This window comes from Dipodomys ordii, unplaced genomic scaffold, assembly GCF_000151885.1.
Source record: "Dipodomys ordii isolate 6190 unplaced genomic scaffold, Dord_2.0 Scaffold10, whole genome shotgun sequence".
Lineage (NCBI taxonomy): Eukaryota > Metazoa > Chordata > Mammalia > Rodentia > Heteromyidae > Dipodomys > Dipodomys ordii.
Window position 1 is genome coordinate 11328288 of NW_012267226.1, and position 21794 is coordinate 11350081.

Genomic DNA, 21794 nt, shown 5'->3' on the forward strand with positions numbered 1-21794 from the left:
TATTTATGCCCTCTGCATGGATAGGATGAAGATGAACCACCACACCAACATTTTTTTGGTTAAGATGAGACCTTATGGTTAGTTTGGACTTGAATATTGAGTTTCCTGATTTGTGCCTTCGGAGTAGCAAAGGTTACAGTGGTCAGGTACCATACTTGTCTGAGTTTGTTGTTTTTAATGACAGAATAGTATTCCATTGTGAATATATTTGCATTTAATAAAAATCTGTTCATCTTTAATGAGTGTCTAGACTTCTTGTATTACTTGGTTATTATGAAAAATGTTACAGTAAAGTTTTTTAAATGAGTATTTAGAGAATATAGATTCTTATGCTGGTGAGATAAAAATTATAGCAAGATATAATGTTTTATTTTATCTGTTTTTTAAACTAATTGGTACCATCTTGCAAAAGTGATTGTATAGTATCACATCCAGGATACCCACATTGACACATCTTTTCTCTTAGAGTTTCTGCTTTATATAGTTACTCAGTTCTCATTTGTTTATGTCTATATGTTGGTATATTTTGTTCTTTGCTATTTATTAATTGAACAGCTTCATATTTCCATCACTACAGTGAGGGTAAAAAAGTATCATTTTTTCTGATTTGTAAAATAATGATTTGTTTTTCTGTTATCGTCTTAAGTTTTAGGGTATTTTACTTTAGTAGCATTATAAAGTTCTTAAATTAAACATAGTAATTGTAAACTCAGCAAAATTATTACATTGTTGAGTCAATTTTTCTGTCTTTGATCCCTAGAATTTTGTTTAGTTTGTCTTAGAATTTGTTTTACTTAACAGTAGGAGGCCCTACTGCCTTCTTTGCTGTCTGATATGACAAGACATCGTGATTTGTCTCATTTGGTATTCATCAGACCAGGAGCCAGTCATTTACCCAAGACAATTGGTTTCTTTTAGTGGGCAAATGATATTTCAAAAATATAAGCTCTTTCTTGTGCACTGTTACAGAGCAGAAACTCACTGTGTGTGGACTGATCTTGTTTCCAGGTGGTGTTTTCAAACAGACCTTTGAAAGTAGGACTTCATAGTTTTTCAAAAATCTTGTATTCCTCCTCTTTAACTAAAAATGTCTAGAAACTATACCAGACATGTTTTATTGGTTTTTGGGAGAGAGTTTACTTAGGTGTCATGTTTCATTGCTTATGTAACTTAATTTATATATATGTAATTATATACTTATATAAAGTTATATCTATATATTTATTACAAGGAATAGTTATTATTTCCTGTATTCTTTAGGCCTCTGTTTCTCTACTGGGACTTAAAACTATGTCATTTTATTTTTAAAATGTAGGACATGGTTTATTAATATTCATATGTTTTTACTAATAGTCACACATTTTTTTGCCAGCCTGGAGTTTGAAATCAGGGCTTGGGCACTATCCCAGAGCTTCTTTTGCTTAAGACTAACAATCTACCACTGGAGCCACAGAACCACATCTGCCCTTTTCTGTTTATGTGGTACAGAGGAATAGAACCCAGGGCTTCATGAATACTAGGCAAGCACTCCACTTCTATGCCAGCCCCTCACACATTCTTTTTTTTTTTGTTCCAGGATCTATCTATCTATCTATTGATCATCTATCTAATCTTATGACCACATCATTATTGTTATTATATTATTTTTTCCTTTTTTCCTTTATTTATTTTGTTATTGTAGAGTTGATGGACAGAGGGGTAACAGTTACATGAATCAGGTAATGAGTAATGAGTACAATTTGTTTTTAACCATGTCTCCCCTTCTGTTGCTCTCTTCCAGTTTTTCCCTCTTTTCCTCACCCATAAGATATCTAGGTCATTTTCTACATATTGTCTAGTGAGTATCACTGTTGTATTTGTCCATCCTTTCCTACTTTTTCTGTGCCCTCCTTTACCCTCCCTCGAAACAAACAACTAACAAACAAGACAAAATATAAAGAAAACAAAAATATAATGGCAATTAAAAATTTCTCTTGTTTCCTTTCCTTGGAGTTAATTTCATAGAATATTATTTTATATGGTCATATGTTCATACCTATTGAGCCTTTGTCATCCGCTTCTATGCATAGCCTCCTTTGACCACAGTGTGTGAATGTCTAGAGTCCTATATAATTTATCATATCCCAGTATCTTTGTAAATATTTCAATCATTCAGTGTGTTTCCTTATAGATTTATAGGCAGATTCTAGTTACCACAAGTGAGGGAATCCATATAGCTTATGTTTCTTTGGCCCTGACTTACATTTATTAATGTAATTTTTTCAAAGTCTTTACATTTCCTTACGAATGATCCAGCAGTCCCACAAACCAGGCAACACTAAAGACACCAGCACAACCATGTTCATTGCAGCACTGTTTAGCATAGATAAGATATGGAATCAATCTAGGTGTCCCTAAGGAGATCATTAAATCAAGAAAATGTGGTATATATACATAATGGAATTGTACTCATCCACCAAAAAGAAGGATATTGTATCATTTGTAAGGAGATGAAAACAATATGCCATTTAGAAATTATCTTTTATCAAGTTTTTTCATCTGTTACTTCCCATGAATTCTCTTCATTCCATCTTTTATTTTTCCTTTTTACTCTGTTCACCTTTTAAGTCTCTTAAAGTGTTTTCTAACTTCACACTTGCAGAGCTTCCTGTTATTTCAGTAAAGGATTAAAATACGCCTTGCTGCCTGAGATCTGTTGGCTTTTTTCCTTCTCAATTTATCTGGCCCTTTTCTTTCTTTTGTCTCTGTTGTTGCAGTTAGGTTGATACTGGAGTTTATTATCACCATCTGAATCTTATAGGAAGCTTTGGTTGAGAGTTTATCATGTTAGAACTGCTGTAGCCCCTTCAACTTAACCCACTGGTAAAGGATTCAAACCTCTTGCCATATGTGGTACTGTTTCCAAAATGGTTTTAGTCATTTGGGCTTTTTAGTTTTAACAGATATCTGGTTTAATCTTTCTGTTTCTTCTGCCCAGCTGCCAATTCTATGCAGAAGTTTAGTATTTGATGGCTTTAATCAATCTGTTTCTGTGACTAAAGGGGATAACATGTCAACTATTTTTGTTACAGATGCTATTCATGAGATTGGGCTATTCTATTTACTTGTCTTTGTTTTTTAATGAGGGTATCACAGAAACTCATGAAATCATCATCTCAAATCCTCCAAATATCCATATATTATTACACTTAAGAAGAGAAAGCAACAATATTCACAGCTTGAGAAGGTCATTTTAGGCATATATTACATAAGAGGAATGTATGTTTTGAATATATCTAGGAGAACATGTTGTTTGGATAATTTCAAGATGTATTCAATAGGGAACATTTATCAAGATTATATTCTTCATTTGTTTTGCTTCCTTTTGTTTTGCCTGTCCTGGGGATTGAACTAAGGGCTGGGTGCTGTTTCTGAGATTTTCTGTTCAAGGCTAACACTCTACCAATTGAACCACAGCTCCACTTTTTACTTTTTGGTGGCTGATTATAGATGAATCTCATGGACTTCTCTGGTTGGATTGACCTTGATCCTCAATCCTCAGATTTCAGCATCCTGAATAACTAGAATGACAGACATGAGCATATGGCATGTAGGTGTTCTTATTGTTGCTGTTCAGAAAGTGACATGAAACAATGAGGAAAAAATTTATAGAGAAGGATAGTAGAGATGAGAAAGTGAGGAAAGGCAAGAGTCTGCATGAGAACGGTATAGTAGAGTATGCCTTTAGTCACAGAACATGGAAGGTATTAAAGAACCTCAAGTTTGAGGTCAGGGTAGATTATATAATGAGACCTTGTGGCAAAAAATAAAATACAGGGCTGGGAAGGTGGCTCAGTGGTAGAGTGCTTGCCTTGCATGCATGAGGCCCTGGGTTCGATTCCTTAGCACCACATAAGAAAAAAGAAAAAAGCCAGAAGTGGCACTGTGGCTCAACTGGTAGAGCGCTAGCCTTGAGCTGAAGAGCTGAGGGACAGCGCCCAGGCCCAGAGTTCAGGCCCCACGGCTGGCAAAAAAAATTACAAACATAACCAAAGAAGAAGACTGAGTATTACTTATTTGTGACTTGTAAATTACACTGCAATTGCCTTATAAAGTTTTTAGTTTTTACTCCAAAGTAAAAAACTGAATTGTGTATTATTTCCTATAGTTAAGGCAATAAGACTATGAATGACTCCAAACACACTCCTGATAATTTAACACTAAATCTAATGTTAGAATTTATGTCAACTTACAATTAAGCTAGAAAATGTTACCCATAAGGCTAAATATACAAGAAATGGAACTGAATAAAAGTAAACTTTAAGTTAGATATTTAAAACAATGTGAAGAGAGAAAGAAGGAAAAGAAAGAAGATGAAGCATATTTCTGGCCATTGGGAGAAGCATATTTCCATTCACCCGGGCTGACAGATTAAGGACATCCTTGTGGGTGTTTGTGGAGGTCACAGCATTTGCTCTTAGACTAAGAAAGACTAACATTTGCATCAAATGAGTTTTCTCCTTAATGTTTTGTGTAGGGCAGCCTTTACCTCCTTGTTCCTCAGGCTGTAGATGAGGGGGTTGAGCATGGGGATCACGAACACAGAGGCCACATTCTCCTGGGCCAAGGAACTGGAAGTGGAAGGCTTTAAGTACATGAATGCAGTGGATCCATAAAAGAGCCCCACAGCCACAAAGTGGGAACTGCAGGTGCTGAAGGCTTTGGCTCTGCCTTCAGTGGAGCTGATGCGGAGGATGCTGGACAGGATGAAAGCATACGAAACAAGAACTGTTAAGCTGGTCATTATAATGTTGAATCCAGCTAAAAAGAAGACAGCCATCTCTACATCGTAAGTGCTAGAACAGGAGAGCTTCATGAGAGGGAGGATGTCACAGAAGTAGTGGCTGATGAAGACCTCACAATAGTGCAGTTTTAACATGAGGCCAGTCTCTATTGTTGACCCAATGATTCCCATGGTATAGACCAGAGCCACCAGCAGGCAGCAGAGAGTATGAGACATGATGATGTGGTAGAACAAGGGGCGGCAGATGGCCACATAGCGGTCATAGGCCATCACCATGAGCATGTAACACTCAGCAATGACAAAAACAAGGAAGAAGTAGAGCTGAGACATGCACCCCACATAGGAGATGATGTTCTTGTTGTTTACAAAGTTGACCAACATTTTAGGGGTGATGACTGAGGAGTAGCAGAGATCCACAAAGGATAAGTTGCTGAGGAAGAAGTACATTGGGGTATGAAGCTGCTGGTTGAGACTAATCAGGGTGATCATGCCCAAGTTCCCCACCATGGTGGTCACATAGATTCCAAGGAAGAGGAGGAAGAGAGGGATCTGGAACTCTGGCTGGTTAGTTAATCCTCCAAGAATGAACTCAGCCACTGTTGAATGGTTTTCTGTAGCCATTTTCTTTGTGCAGGAAGCCTGTGGTGATGGGAGAGGAGATAGCTAGTGAGAGGCTGCTCTTCCTCTGATTTCTTTGTCCTTTGTCATCTCCTGAGCCAGCCTGGCTGGCTGCAGGGCTGGTGCATGTTTCCTTTACTCCTGTTGCTTGCTGAGAGCAGGACCAGTGATGAGTGTTGTAAAGATTCTAAAGGTGAGAGGAAAGAAGGAAAACCTTGGATCTCTTACTTGTTTTCCAATGTCTTAGATAACTGGTTCTCAATGTGTCTTCTGTGGTTCAGCATTATCACCTTCATCCTGACCTTGCTGGGGATGCCAATTCTCAGGTCTCACTTCACAGGTACTGATTCAGGAACACTAGGATGGATCTAGTAACTTACTCATTTTTAAATTTAAAGTTTATGAAGCTCTTCTTTATGATGATAAGTAGTATGTTTCATATATTTTAGTTGGAGATAGAAAATTCTTCACAAATTTATTCTTCTTTCATCTATGTAATTCCTAATATTCAATGATAAGCAACATGAATATTGAAATTGTCAATGTTATATATTAACAAGTTTTTTCATTTTTTTAAATTTTAAGTTGTTTCATTTAATGTCTTTTTTTTGTCAGTTGTGGAGCTTGAACTCTGGGCCTGGTTACTGGCCCTGAGCTCTTCAGCTCAAGGCTAGTGCTCTGCCACTTTGAGTCACAGTGCCACTTCTGATTTTCTGGTGGTTTATTGGAGATAAGAGTCTTACCGACTTTCCTGTCCAAGCTGGCTTTGAATCACGATCCTCAGGTCTCAGCCTTCTGAGTAGGTAGGATTACAGGCATGAGCCACTGGCACCCATCCATTTTTTATATTTAGTTATATCAACTCCAAGTTGGTTGTTAAAAATGACATAGGACCACATATTTAGCAATCTTTATTTCAAGCTCTAGATTCACCTTAATATGTAAGTTAATGTTAAGTGTCTGAGACTTTTTAAGGTATTCACTGGATGTGTCCTTCAGGTAGGTCTTTTCAATGTTAGGTTTATGTTTTAACTGCTTGTAAATTTAGGAAATATTGATGTCTAAATTTTACTCACCAACATATGATTAAATTGGTCTGTGGTTCCATTTATACTCCGGCATTTAGCCTTATCCTCAGTAGATGAATGCTCCATTGATGATTTATAATTATTATTATTCTCAGATTGCTATTAAAGCATGACATTATTTCATTGTCAATGGCAAACAAATTTTAGACAGGAAGATAGGAAGCATGGGGCATTTTTGGTAGATATGACACATATAGGCACTTCATCTTTGGGATGTATTTCTTTTGTATTTTTTTTTTTTCGTCCAGTAGTGGGGCCTGAACTCTGGGCCTGGGCACTGTCCCTCAGCTGTTCAGCTCAAGGCTATCACTCTACCACTTGAGCCACGGAGCCACTTCCGGCTTTTTTCTTTTTGCTTATGTGGTGCTGAGGAATCGAACCCAGGGCCTCAGGCATGCAAGGCGAGCGCTCTACCACTGAGCCACCTTCCCAGCCCTTTCTTTTGTATTTTTGTGCCAGTCTTTGGCCTTGACCTCAGGGCCTGGGTACTGTCCCTGAGCTTTTGTGCTAGCACTTTACTGTGTGAGCCACAGCTTCACTTCCTGCTATTTGGTGGTTTATTGGAAGTAAAAAATCACATGTACTTTCCTGCCAGGGCTGGATTCAAACTCTGATCCTGAGTTGTTAGGAGTTGTTAGGAGTGCCAGTGTGAGCCACCGGTGCCCAGAAAGTGGGATGTATTTCTCAAGTTAGTAAACAAATTTCAGTATATTAATTATCCCTTCCAAGGCTGGGTTCAAACCATGATTCTTAGATCTAACCTCCTGAATCGCTATTATTGCCAGTGTGAGCCGCTTGGTGTGCAGCTAGTGGAATGTGTGTAGCATACAAAAAGAATACTGGATTATTATTATTTTTTTGTCAGTTGTGTGGGCTGAACTCTGGGCCTGGGCACTGTCCCTACACTCTTCAGCTCAAGGCGAGTGCCCTACCACTTGAGCCATAGCGCAGTTTCTGGCTTTTTTCTGCTTATATGTTGCTGAGGAATCAAACACAGGGCCTCATGTATGCAAGGCAAGCATTCTACCATTGAGTCAACTTCCCAGCCCAGAATATTGTATTTTTATTTTTTTACTATACAGTGTCAACCAAATTGAAACCATAAAATTTCAGGAGGTTACCACGCTTCTTCCAATTAGAAAACGGACTACTTTTTAGGAATTTCTAGCACCAAACTGTTTTGGCTCTACTAAACTTTATTTTTTGTTATGAACTATGTTTGTGTTATTACTTTATTAGTATTAGGTAAAATATTATTACAATTTGAAGACTATATTACTAATTTCAGTGTATATGCAAGCAGCATATAAGCATTCATAGTAAATTAGAAGCATAAATGAGCAGTAAGATGAACCTTTCCCATATTTTCTATTTGTTGTCTAATACTCACGAACACTTTTTTGGTATTTTCATCCTCTGTAGGTATTCACATACAACCATATTCTGTATCCTGCTTTTTAAGGCCATCTTATGAGATAACTATTTGTAATAAAATATTACAAAATAAGTTAAACTAATCTGATGCCTGCAATAATAATAAAGGTACTAATTGTATTTTTCTTAGACATGAGTTCTTAACATGAGTTCTTAATATTCTGATGTGGTATGAAATGCAAGGACATTAAATCAAATCAAATAAACCAGTCACAAAAATACAAAATAGAATTCTAATTTAACATGCATTAAATTGTACTTTATATTTGAATTTATTGGTGCTGAGGTATTTAGCTTTTAATAGCTAGCATTCAAAGTACACATGTAAATATTATTTACATTCATAAAATACTTGTCCAGATAATAGCTTAAATATATTATTCTTTTACCCAATCTCTATCCTAAAAATAATTAAAAATATAGAAAATGCACCTCAAATAACATTTTCATTGGTACACATGCTTTACAAAGCAGAGGAGATAGCATTATTCACCCAGTGAGGTAAAATGAAATGCCTTGGATAGAATGAGTTTAATTTTACATTCCCATAATCTTTTAAAAAGTAAATATGGCAAGAAAGAATCCCATATTTACTATGAATACTATGGCTCTTAACTGTTGCATTTATAGGACCCAGAGACCTTAACACTTGGAGATGAATATCCATATGTGGTCATAAATCACCTGCACTATAAACAAGAATACAAGGAAGAAAGACTTATTATTCATTTAAAAGATATATAATACCTGTGGCCAAGGAAAATAAACTTCTCTTGGAAATTATAATGGATACCTTTGCCTTCAATGATCAGCAAATGCTAGAAGCATATAGACTTATATCTACTGCCAGCATAGTTAGGAGGAATGAGTCCCAGTGATTGAGGTTCTGGGTTGTGTTTACATGTGTGCATAGAACATCTCTTGGGGTATAATCTACTCTAGAGACTCTGGTCCTCTCTACAGGAACAATTAGACACCTGCTCTATGAATCATGGTTTTTCTCCCAGTTGTATTTATTTTCCTCTTATTTGTAAAATCCATTTGTAGTTACAAACACTGAGAATTTAATATGAACATTAGGCATCTAATTAAGCATCTAATACGAACATTGCACCTCATAGGCAATAACCCCATCCTTATCACTATCATCACTACCATCATTATTAACATCATCCTCTTCCCCATCTCCACAACTATTGCAGTCATTATCATCAACATACCATCAACATTACTCTATTATGGTTCTTACTCATTATTTCACATTAACTAACATTGGAATGATTTTGAAAGCAAATGAAAAGATTTTCAAAAGCACACTGTATAGTTTTAGTAAAGGAAGACAATGTGATAGGCATATGAGTCTATCATCTATATACATGTAGACTGACAGTGTGGAGTGGCATGGGAATGGGGACTCATAGATACTTGTCATTCCTATGTGCCCATTAATTAGGGAAGTTTATGCACCAGGAAGTTTACTTCTCAACCATTTATTTAGTGCCTTATTATAAATGGATGTATTTTTGATAAAGATTTTTCTTTTCAGTATATTACACATTATTCAAAGCAATAGATTTTACTTTGTTTATCCCCTATACACTTGTTCTATCTTTCTTACTGTCCTCTGATTTCTGTTCTCCCAGTACTCTCTCTTATTCTTTCATGGTTTTCAGAAACATTCCACATATGAGAGAAAATATTTGCTACTTCTCTTTCTGAATCTAGCCTAGCTCAAATAAGATAACCTCCATTTCCATCTACTCTCCTGTAAATGATACAATTTCCATCTTTTATCTTTTTATATTGGGATTTGAACTAAGAGCCTTGCACCTCATAGACAGCTGTTCTAGCACTTGGGCCATGCCCCAAGCCTATTTTGTTTTCATTCTTTCTCTAGTGGTATCTTGCTTTTATGCACATGTCTAGCTTGGACAACAATCATCCTATTTATGCTTTCTGCATGGATAGGATGATGGTCAACCACCACACCAGAATCTTTAATGGTAAAGATGAGATCTTGTGAATTTTTTGTCCACGTTGGACTTGAACATTGAACTTCCTGATCTCTGCCTTTTATGGAGCTATGGTTACAGTAGTGAGCCACTACATTTGGCTGATTTTGTTCTTAATGGCAGAATAATGTTCCATTGTGTTTATAGCTGCAGGGTTTTTGTTTTTGGTTTTTTGGGTTTTTTTGGTTGGTCATGGAGCTTATACTCTGGGCCTGGGCACTGTCTCTGAGCTCTTCAGCTCAAGGCAAGTGCTCTACCAATTAAGCCACAGCGCCACTTCCCATTTTCTGGTGGTTAATTGGAGATAAAAGTCTCATGGACTTTCTTGTCCGGACTGGCTTTGAACCGCCATCCTCAGATCTCAGCCTCCTGAGTAGCTTCGATTACAGGAGTGAGCCACTGGAGCCCAGCTTTATAGCTGCATTAAAAAAAAATCTATCTTCCATGAGAATTTAGGCTGCTTCCATGACTTATTATGAAAAATGCTACAGTAAAGATTTAAAAATGAGTCTTTATTTAGAGACAATTATAGATTCATATGCTTTTGTGATAAGTAATATAGTGAGATCTTATGTTTTATTTTATATACTGTTTAACTAAACGGTTACCATCTTGCAAAAGCAATTGTATAGTATCACATCCAGGATACTGACATTGACACACCCACCTTTTTCTCAGAGTTTAATTTTATCTTGTTTCTCATTTTACATTTGTTCAGGTGTGTATGATTGTGTATTTTCTCTTGTGCTTTTTTTTTTTTTGGTGATGTTGGGGCTTGAACTCTGGGCCTGAGCGCTGGCCCTCAGCTCTTTACCCCAAGGCTAGCAGTCTACCACTTGAGCCACAGTGCCACTTCCAGTTTTCTGGTGGTTTATTGCAGATGAGAGTCTCATGGTCTTTGCTGCCTGGGCTGGCTTTGAATCATGATCCTCAGATCTCAGCCTCCTGAGTAACTAGGATTACAGGTGTGAGCCGCTGGCACCCGGCTCTTTTGTTGTGCTATTTTATTAATTAAATGTTTCCACCACTACAGTGAAGGTAAAATGTGTCATCTTTTTCTTATTTTTGGAATAATGATTTGGTTTTCTGTTATCCTCTGAAGGTGACTTATTTTTCTGTAGTATCATTATAAACCTGTCTGTCTGTCCGTCTGTCCGTCCGTCCGTCCGTCCGTCCGTCTGTCCATCTGTCCGTCCATCTGTCCGTCTGTCTGTCTGTCTGTCTCTCTGTCTGTCTGTCTGTCTGTCTCTCTCTCTCTCACTTTTGGCTGGTTGTGGGGTTTGAACTCTGGGCCTGGGCACTGTCTCTGAGCTCTTCAGCTCAAGGTGAGTGCTCTACCACTTGAGCCACAGCTCCACTTCTGGTTTTCTGGATGTTCCCGCCTTAGCTGGCTTTGAACTAAGATCCTCAGATCTCAGTTTCCTGAGTAGCTAGGATTACAGGTGTGAGCCACCAGTTCCTTGCTAAACTTCTCAATTTAAACATATGAATATAGCCAATCCAGCACAATGATGGTGTTTTTTTTTAATCCCGTTTTTCTGTCTTTGATCCCTAGAATTTTCTTGTTTGTCTTTGAATCTTTTTCACTCAATAGTAGTAGTCCCTCCTGATTTGTCTCATATTTGATATTCTTCAGACCAGCAACAGTCCTTTCTCCAAGATATTTGGTTTCTTTTAGCGGAGAAATGATACTTCAAACATATAACATTTTTGTTGTACACTGAACAGCGGAGAGTGTATGGTGTGATGTTTGTTTCCTTGTGGTGTTTTCAAGAACTCAGAAAGTAGGATTGCATGGTTCTTCGAAGACCTCATGTTCTTCCTTTTTTAGAAAAATATTTATTTTTTATTGTGAAAATACTGTACAGAGGGGTTACAATTACATGGGCAAGATAATGAGTACATTTCTTATCAAGCATTGTAGCCTCCTCCTTTGTTTCCCCTTCCCATCCCTTCCCATCCTCCCCCCCACCCCCCCCCACCCCTCAATCCTCCCCCCCCACCAAAGTTGTAAATTTCATGTTCCTCCTTTTTAAAATAAGAAAAGTCTAGTAACTTTTAGACATGTTTTATTGCTCTCTCTGTGATAATTTTCTTAGGTGCCTTGTTTCCTTTCCTATGTAACTTAGTATAAGATTATGTATATAGTTTTATATATTATATCATATGATACATAATGTTATATATTATATATGTTTATATAAATTTATATATTATTTTTATGTACTTATATAAAGACACACACACACACACACACACACACACACATATATACATATCAGAAGGAATAATTACTGTCCTCTGTACTCTCTTGGCCTCGGTTTCTCTATTGGGACTCAACATGATGCATTTAGAAATTTATTCATTTATTTTACCAAGTTTCTGCATTTGTTACTTCTCATAAATTTTTTATTTTATCTTTTATATTTCCTTTTTACTCTGTTCACCTTTTACATCTCCTAATGTGTTTTCTAATTTCTCATTTGCAGAGCTCCCTCTGTTGTTTCTATGAAGCTTTCAAAAATATGCCTTGCTATCTGAGATCTCCTATCTTTTCTTCCCTTCTTTTTTTTTATCTGGTACTTTCCTTTCTTTTGTATCTGTTGTTGCAGTTATGTTGAGTTTGGAGTTTATTCTCACCAGCTGAGTCTTATAGGAAGCTTTGGTTGACTTGAGAATTTATTGTGCTAGAACTGCTGTAGCCCCTTCAATCTAAGCATGATCTTATTCAACTTCACTCACTGGTAAAGGATTCGGACTCCTTGTTGTCTGAGGTACTGTTTCCAAAATGGTTTTAGTCATTTGGAGTTGTTAGTTTTAACAGATGTCTGGTTGCATCTTTCTGTTTTTTTCCTGCCCAGCTGCCAGTGCTCTGCAGAATTTTAGGATTTGATGGCTTTAATCCATCTGTGACTAAAGGGGATATCAACTATTTTTGTTAGAGATGCTATTCATGATGTTGAGCTGTTGTATTTACTTGCCTTTGTTTTTGTAATATGGATATACATATATATATATATAAAATGTGGATATCTATGTACCTATCTATGTATCTATCTATGTATCTATGTATGTATCTATCTATCTATAATCTCCTTGGGTTCCATCACCAGCGCCATGAGTTAGGAAAAGCTTGAAGTTTGTCAGACAGCACGTTAAGCTTTTGTAAATATCCCATGTTTTTGAGGCTTAGTTTTGAACTTTGTTAGAAAATGTATACCTTTATTCAAGAATTTGGTCAGCCTTGACACTAAGCCATGAATCTTCTATGCTCTCTAGTTAATTATACAAGTATTCAAGGAGATCTTCCCACTGGCTGTGGATAACACAAGCACCTCATAGCCTGTGTATAATAATAGTGATAATTAATCATATACCTTCAAAGTCCCAGGCATTTTTTCTTTTCCCAGGTATGCCCAGCTTAGTACTCAAAGACCCACACAGTCTTCTACACTGATATTTTTTGAGTATCTCTAAGGGAGCGTAGTCTTTGGATAATCTGAAGATGTATTCAATAAAAATATTCATAAAACATATATTCTTTAGTATTTTTATTTTTGATATTTACTTGTTCTGGGGCTTGAACTCAGATCCTGGGCCCTGTCCTTGAGCTTTTTTTCTCTTCCCTTTTCTCTTGTTACTAGTGCTCTACCACTTGAGCCATAGCTCTACTGCAAGCTCTTTGGTGGTTTGTTGGAGATAATAGTCTCATGAAATTTCCTGTTGAGCTGGCTTTGAACCATGATCATCAAATTTCCTGAGTAGCTAGGATTACAAGTGTGAGCCACCAGTGCCCAGCTTTATTTCTGTTTTTGAGATGAGGCATCAACTATGCTGCCCAGGCTTGTCTGAGATCTCAGGTGATCCTTTTGCTTCAGTTTTGTAAGTAAATGCTAGAGTATATTGGAAATACTGAAATATTAAGACTACTAACAACATCTGCTTGATGACTGCTTAGTGTATTTCAGATTGATCTCCTTGTGCATACAGTATTCTGGTTCTTTGCTATTTCTTCTATGTCCTGTTTTGACAAGTCACAAAGTCCAGCTGAATAAAAGCAAATAGTTGTGATTTCTCTATTTTGACAACGACTGATTACCAATATTAGACTTGCTATGCAATTAAGAAGGTGTAAAAAATATGTGAAACAGACTCTTTTAGACACTAGACAACAAGTATTGTTTAATTCTAAGATAGAAGAGAAACAAATAGGCCAGGCACTGTGCTCACATTGGTTTGGGGTTTGCAGATGCTGTCTGCAGCATGGTGCAAGGAGGGGTAATGTAAATAAAGTACAGCAGTTTTATTGAGTGAAAAAGATGTTAATCATATTTTGAGGGACTAACATGCCTAACATGAGGGACCATTTGGGAAACTTATAGAAAACCAGAAACCTGCTGGGCACCAGTGGCTCGTGCCTGTAATCATAGCTACTCAGGAGGCTGAGATCTGAGGATCTGAGCCATCCTGGGCAGGAAAGTCTGTGAGACTCTTTTTTTTTTGGCGGGGGTCGGGGGTCCGGTCATGGGGCCTGAACACTGGGCCTGGGCGCTGTCCCTCAGCTCTTCAGCTCAAGGATAGCTCTACGACTTGACCCACAGCGCCACTTCCGGCTTTTTTCTTTTTGCTTATGTGGTACTGAGGAATTGAACCCAGAGCCTCATGCATGCAAGGCAAGTGCTCTACCACTGAGCCACCTTCCTAGCCCTGTGAGACTCTTATCTCCAATAAACCACTAGAAAATCAGAAGTGGTGCTGTGGCTGAAGTGGTAGAGTGCTCTCCTTGAGCTGAAGAGTGAAGGGACAGTGCCCAAGCCCAGAGTTAAAGCCCCTTGACTGACAAAAGAAAAAAGAAAAAAACCAGAAACCTTTTCTCATAAGATATTCCACAATTTCACAGAGCTTTCTCTCAGCAACTTGTTCTGGTAACTGATTCTTCTTGTGTGTCATAGTTTCAAATCTTAGTCAAACTTGATTTTGTGCCTTTCCCACCAATCTCTCTTGTGCCACTTGGACATGAATTCATGCCAATTATTCTGTTACAATGTATCCTATATGGCTCACCTCTTTCTGTATTTAGTACTTGTGGAAAATTTTCTAGTTGATCTTTCTGCCTGCACTTATTTCTGTTTCAGACTATTCTGACATCACTATCTATATAAAGCACCATCATTATTAAGAAAGACAATTTTGAATGTTAATATCATCTAACCTACTTCATTTTTTCCTTGTATGTGCTTTCACCAGCCAATTTATTTATTACAGCAAAACCTTGAGATGATTATTCTCTTAATTTCATGATTAGGGAATTGGAGTTCAATGAGAGAGATTACTAAGGTCACATATTTAAATAGTAAGAGGTAAAGCTAGCATTTGTCCTGAAGTTACCCTGAATCCAAATTTCATGTTCCAAATACTTTGGGAGACCATAATTTATTATTCACCAGTACAGAAAGAAGGTAGTACCAATCATTTTAGTGGAATAACTTGACTGTAATAGGAAAATTGATGGTTGTCACTTCATTGATACTGTACTGTAGTTCCTTTCCAATAATTATTTCCACCTGTATATGCAGGAGAGCTTGAAGAGGTCTGTGCTTTGCAGAATAGAACAGGCACTCAGTTTGAAGTTAGTATTCTAACTGACCAAAGATTAACCTACTGGAAATACCTATTAAAACCACTGTAGACAATTTATGAGCTAAATAGAAATCTGAGAACTAAAATTGCAATCCTTTAGAACATGAACCATATATTTTACCCTAAAACTAGAATTAAAAATTAAAGAGTAATTAAACATTAAATAGAATACTATCCATACAACTATTGTTTAATGAAATTGTCATGAGTGAGCTATGTCAGAAACGTAAATGGACAGGTTTGTGTCTTTTCCATGAGGTTAAAATTTATTGAATTCACAAGCTACATATTTTTTATCATTAATTCACCAACTAGTACAATTATTGCTTAGTAGTCATGGCTATTGTCCATCACATTCTTTTTATTCCAATATTATTAATATTAATTTAGATCACACATTCACATCATATAATAATAAATAGGTTACCAAATGGCTAAAAAATGAATAAAATGGTTGTTGGTTCAAAAAGGCCTCGCTGATGGCTCAACATGATTTTGCATTTAATTCTCTCATCCACCATGAATTAATCTTATATGGTGTGAGGTTAAAGCTAGTGATAATTTTTTTGTTCTTTTCTTTCTTTCTCTCTCTCTCTCTCCTAAGCCCTTCAATGAATACACTATCCCCATCACTGTCACATAGCAAATCAATTGATGCTCTGAGTTGGTTGATTTCTAGATACTGTGTTCCATTCATTTAGTTACCTGGTCTACTTCACTACTCTTAATTTCTATACTTCTTGGGGTCACAAACCAAGTATCTGTGATGTCAGTAGGCAATTTCATTTAATGGGATCATCATTAAATATATAACTCATCATTGAATGAAATGTAATGCAGTTCATGATTATTCTGTTTCACAATCCATAAATAGATCTATCCTATTTATGTAAAATTTCCTAATATTATTTAGAATATTTTACAGTTCATTATGGAAGTCATATACAAATTTTGTTAAATATATTCTCAGGTATTACATTTTTTGGTTAGTATAAATGATATCTTAAATTTTCTTTTATAATAAGTGTCTGCTAACATATAGAAAAGAAAATAATTTTATATATTCTTGTTTTTTTTACAGTTTAAATGTTTATTTAAAATTTAAAATTTAGAACCCTAGCTTGACTTCTTTTCAAATGGTTGATAGAAAGAAAACAAATCAAAATGCCAACAACTGGGATCCAAGCGAAGAGAACCCAAAGGTTCACTACACAACTTTGATACTTTTCTGTAGTTCTCAGGTTTTCCAAAACAAAGACAAGAAAGAATAATCAGAGAAAACTATCTGATATTGTTGAGAAGTACAAATAAGGGTAGTAAGATGATACAGAAAATAATCATCAAAATTCAGGATGATGTCGCCTCTGAGAAGAAGGGTGAGCTTGTGGGAAGGAAGAGACTTGTAGGGAAATTTCTGATACTGGAAGCTTCTGACTGGTGTGTGTGTGTGTGTGTGTGTGTGTGTGTGTGTGTGCGTATGTGCGTATGTGTGTGTGTGCGTGCACGCGAGCGTGTGCATGTATACACAAATGTATATAAATATATTCATTTTCAGGGTTCTTGATTTTTCTGAGTGGATATTTCACAAGAGGCAAAAGATACAACTGTAGAGAGGAATACAGAGATACATTCAAAGATCAGTTGTTAGATATTTGCTAAACATTATTAAAATTATTTTTTGCTTTGTAATAAGTAAGTTTACATAAGGGAGAGGTTTCTCTATAAAAAAATCACACTAATATGAGATTGACCTATCAAAAGGCATTACCATGATTAATTTTAAAACTAGCTATCAAATGTCATCTTATTTTATAAAACAGTTCTGCTATAAACAATTCTGAATCATTTGGCTTGATATTAGATAGTACATAATTCTAAGTAATATGCACTTATATGCATCCAACATTCATTTTGGCCAACATTTTAGTATTTACTGCAAGAAAACTCTGTATGACAGTTTCTTAATTATTCAAACATTGTATACACAATTGATATCATTGATATATAAATTTTGCCTATTTCTATAGTTTTAGTCCTCTTTCCTCATTAGGACTTTGAGGTATTTTTGTTGAAACCCTCGAAATTACTAGTGGGCTGGAACCCCCGACTTGAAGTGAGTTGGTGGTTACTTTAGTCCACGGCATCCAGATCACCTAAGTCTCCAGCAAAATCTGAATCATCATCACTTTCTTCATTTCTTTTGTACCTTCTATGAGAACTTTGATCATTTTCACCATTTTCTGTCTTTCCTGGTTCTTTATTAAACGGAATAACAATGTCTTCTTTCTTTCCACACTTGGCGCAAACTTCCAGCTGACAAGCACAAGGTCTACAAATTACGTGGTAAGAATCTTTCACAGTCTTCTGTAAACATTTAACACATTTTTTAGGCTTTGATAATGGTTTGTATTTGCTGTACTTTACACGCCATTCAAGAACTTCTTTACAGTGCTGACACACTCCGTCATGAAGTTTTGCGTTAATTTTCTTGGTCAGAACGCTCTTATCAAACCTGTCGTTCTTGAAGCCGAAGGTATTCTGGTGCTTCTGGGGCCAGGAACGAGCCACGTTGCCTTTCTGGGAGCTCATCGCCGCGGGGGCGGTTTCCCAGCCCAGCGAGCACCTTTTCCCCAGACCTGTTCCTGACGCCACGGAAACTCAACCAGCCTGTCGGCTCCCACCCCCGCCCCCCTACCCCAGCCAGCCCTTGAGACTTCTCCCCGAGGCCAGGGGACCCCGGCGCCCCGGCAGCATGACTCCACGCGCACCGCCGCTCACCTCCCACCCTCCGCTCAAGCCCCTTTTGTCAAACCAATTTTATATATTCTTGTATCCCATAGCTTTATTATCTTTAAATGCTATAGTTAATTTATAGATTTACTTATATTTTCTATGTACACTTAAGTCATCTTGTGCTTGGCATTCTAGCTAAGCTTGGAGGACATATAAGCTCATGTATGTGAGTTTGGAGAGTAGATCTGTGACTTAGGAGAATAGTTTTACATCTTTGGAACTCCATAGTGTCTTTGTCTTTAATAGGAGAATAACTATTAATTGTGCTAATTCATAAATTGTGGGCACTGGAAATACTTAGGAAGATAAAAAATACAGCAACCATATCCATCCATACACATAAAGTTTCTGATCCCAAATGTTTGGGTTAGCACCAAATTTCTTCTCAATAATCTTTGTAATTGTAGGGCTCCGTCGGGTTTGAGAAACACTGGAGTAGAGAATATTTCGAGTATCTTCACCTTTAAAATTCCTATGAGCTTGGTAAAGAAACGATTGTCTCTAAGAGCCAAATTAAGCAATTCTAGAGAGTAAACATTTCTTCCTCCTTAGGGAGGGTGGTCTCTGAGGAAGGCCTTAAGAGAGCCCCAGTCTTCATGCTCAAGTCACTGAGATCTGTAATTCAGAATCACACTCTTTATTTTCTCTTATCCACAGGTCAGGAACAGGGGAAGCAGGAGGGCCCTTTGCACAAATTAACACCTGTAAATCATATTCTTCAGAACAGAAAGAGGAGATAAATGAGAGATTCTGATGTTTGACTCAAGCTAGTGACAGAAGGCTCTGTGCTCCAAGCTATCCTCTTTTATTCACCATGTTTTTATGCTTTCCAGCACTATTTTGACACTAGACAGTTTATATTAGGGATCTATATAAAGGAAGGTAAGTGTCTACCTGACCCTGGCTGTAGCTTTTGGCTTTTGGCTAGTGACATGATGTGTGTTGTCTCATCTATCAAATGGGGTTAGTAATCATGTCACATAGCTCTTAGAACAGAACCTCCCACACAAAGTAGTCCTAAACAAGTGTTAGCCTTAAAATGTTACTATTAATTCTACAGGTGTTGAGATGTTGGAAAAACATGACCTCCATTCTTATCTGATACAGAGCCATGGTAACTTCTGCCTGTTTGTCAGTATTCACTTCCAGAAAGAGATTTAGGTTTCAGCAACTGAAACAGAAGCAGGAGCAGGGAGGACACAGTAAAGGACTGACACACACATATACACACAGACATATTGACTAAAGTATGGTACATACAGGGAAGATTCCAATGGTGTAACTCCTTCCAACAACTAACTTACAGTTTAACAGAATGAATGTCAGGAAGCTGGAACATGTGTTGGTGAGGAGGGGTGAGGTCAAGGGTGGCAAGAGTGGTCAAGGAAAGGGGAGTAGCAGAAAATGGAGAGAAGAAGAGTGGACAAATGTAGTTATAATATTCAATGTACATATGTGAAAATGGAACCAGGTAAATTGAGGGGATAAGTGAGGTTGAGAGGGATGGGGAAGATCAATGAAAATGGTGACATTGATCAATATGCATTGTAAAGCTGGCAGATTGAATTAGAACCACTTTGTACTACTTAAAAATAAATTTTGAAAAGATACTTGTCTTGTTTTCAGTAGCCCTCTCTGAAGAAGCACCAGCTCTCACCACAGAGTTTAGCCTGTTCTTTGTTCAGGAGGTTAACTTTATTTGGTAGTTTGCTGCTGCCCATAGCAAATGGTAAAAACAAACAAACAAAAATGAAAACAAAAATCCCACCCTCAAGTATTTCAGTGGATTTTTTTCAAGAATAAGGGATGGATATGGGAGAGTGGTTGTGGTGTAATTGTTTTTTTTTCCAAGTAGTTCTCTTCTTTGTTTCCAGAGACCTCCGTCCTCAGAGGAGAATGGAAACCAAGAATTCTTCCATGACAGAGTTCATCCTTGCAGGATTAACAGACCAACCAGAACTTCGGCTCCCTCTCTTCTTCCTGTTTCTAGGTTTTTATGTGGTCACCATGGTGGGAAACCTGGGTTTGATCACTCTGATAACTTTCAACTCACACCTGCACATGCCCATGTACTTCTTCCTCTTCAATCTTTCCTTAATAGATTTCTGTTACTCTTCTACCATCACTCCCAAAATGCTGATGAGTTTTATCTCAAAGAAGAACATTATCTCGCATGCTGGGTGCCTGACCCAGCTATTTTTCTTCTGCTTCTTTGTTGTCTCTGAGTCCTTCATTCTGTCAGCGATGGCATATGACCGGTATGTGGCCATCTGTAATCCCCTGCTGTATACGGTTACCATGTCTCCCAAGGTGTGTTTCCTCCTTTTGCTGGGTGTCTACGGAATGGGATTTGCTGGAGCCATGGCCCACACAGGAAGCATAATGAGTCTGACCTTCTGTGCTAACAACCTTGTCAATCATTTCATGTGTGACATCCTTCCCCTCCTTGAGCTATCCTGCAATAGCACCTATGTAAATGAGTTGGTGGTCTTCATTGTGGTGGCCATTGACATTGGAATGCCCATAGTTACCATCTTTATTTCGTATGCCCTCATCCTCTCTAGCATTCTTCACATGCAATCCACAGAGGGCCGGTCCAAAGCCTTCAGCACCTGTAGCTCCCACATCATTGTTGTTTCTCTTTTCTTTGGTTCTGGAGCTTTTATGTATCTCAAACCTCCTTCCATTTTGCCTCTTGATCAAGGGAAAGTGTCTTCTCTATTTTATACCATTGTGGTACCCATGTTAAATCCGTTAATCTATAGCTTCAGGAATAAGGATGTCCAAGTCGCTCTGAAGAAAACCTTGGCAAGGAGGATATTTTCTTAAGAAATGAACTGTATTTATACAAGGAGAAAACGCTTCATTTGTGTTTATGTTTGTAATGAAGGATTAAAGTTTTAATTTTTCCTGTCTTGCAGACAGAATTTTAAATCTCTACATTTGATTGTTTAATGCAGGTCTCTTTGACATTTACTCTACCTCAACTATTCCAAGATTTCTTAATTTTATGCATACTTTTATATAATTATAGATTGTTTATGTTGAATGGGCCTTTTGAATCATTTGATCTAGACTCCTCACTTAAGAGATATTAGAAACTTAAAACTACATTGTTACTTAGGGACACAAAATTATCTGTTATCATGACTGAAATTCAAATCCATGCCATTGAAGTCCAGGCTTCTTTATTTCCATGCCATATTTTCTTCTTTATCACTATCCTTGTAGATCTCTTCAAAAAATATGATAAAACACCAAAATGTGACCCTATTTAATAATAACTTCTCAATAAGCAAGTTTGGAATAATACATTTTTTATTGTGAAAGTACTGTACAGAGGGGTTACAATTACATGGGCAAGATAATGAGTACATTTCTTATCAAGCATTGTAGCCTCCTCCTTTGTTTCCCCTTCCCATCCCT

At 37.1% G+C, this 21794-nt stretch overlaps 2 protein-coding genes and 1 pseudogene across 2 annotated transcripts; 1 reads left to right on the forward strand and 2 right to left on the reverse strand.

Moving 5' to 3' along the window:
- Positions 1-4483: 4483 nt before the first annotated feature.
- On the reverse strand, positions 4484-5404 carry LOC105980874 (olfactory receptor 151-like). Its single transcript, XM_013009855.1, has one exon. The coding sequence runs from the start codon at positions 5402-5404 to the stop codon at positions 4484-4486; it is 921 nt and encodes a 306-aa protein (XP_012865309.1).
- Positions 5405-17698: 12294 nt separating this feature from the next.
- Positions 17699-18164, reverse strand: LOC105980881 (annotated as a pseudogene).
- Positions 18165-20264: 2100 nt separating this feature from the next.
- LOC105980880 (olfactory receptor 8B12) lies at positions 20265-21197 on the forward strand. Its single transcript, XM_013009861.1, has one exon. The coding sequence runs from the start codon at positions 20265-20267 to the stop codon at positions 21195-21197; it is 933 nt and encodes a 310-aa protein (XP_012865315.1).
- The last annotated feature ends 597 nt before the right edge of the window (positions 21198-21794 follow it).

Excerpts from the sequence above, each read along its gene's own strand:
- LOC105980880 (XM_013009861.1), top strand. The coding sequence starts at position 20,265 with ATGGAAACCAAGAATTCTTCCATGACAGAGTTCATCCTTGCAGGATTA.
- LOC105980874 (XM_013009855.1), bottom strand. The coding sequence starts at position 5,404 with ATGGCTACAGAAAACCATTCAACAGTGGCTGAGTTCATTCTTGGAGGA.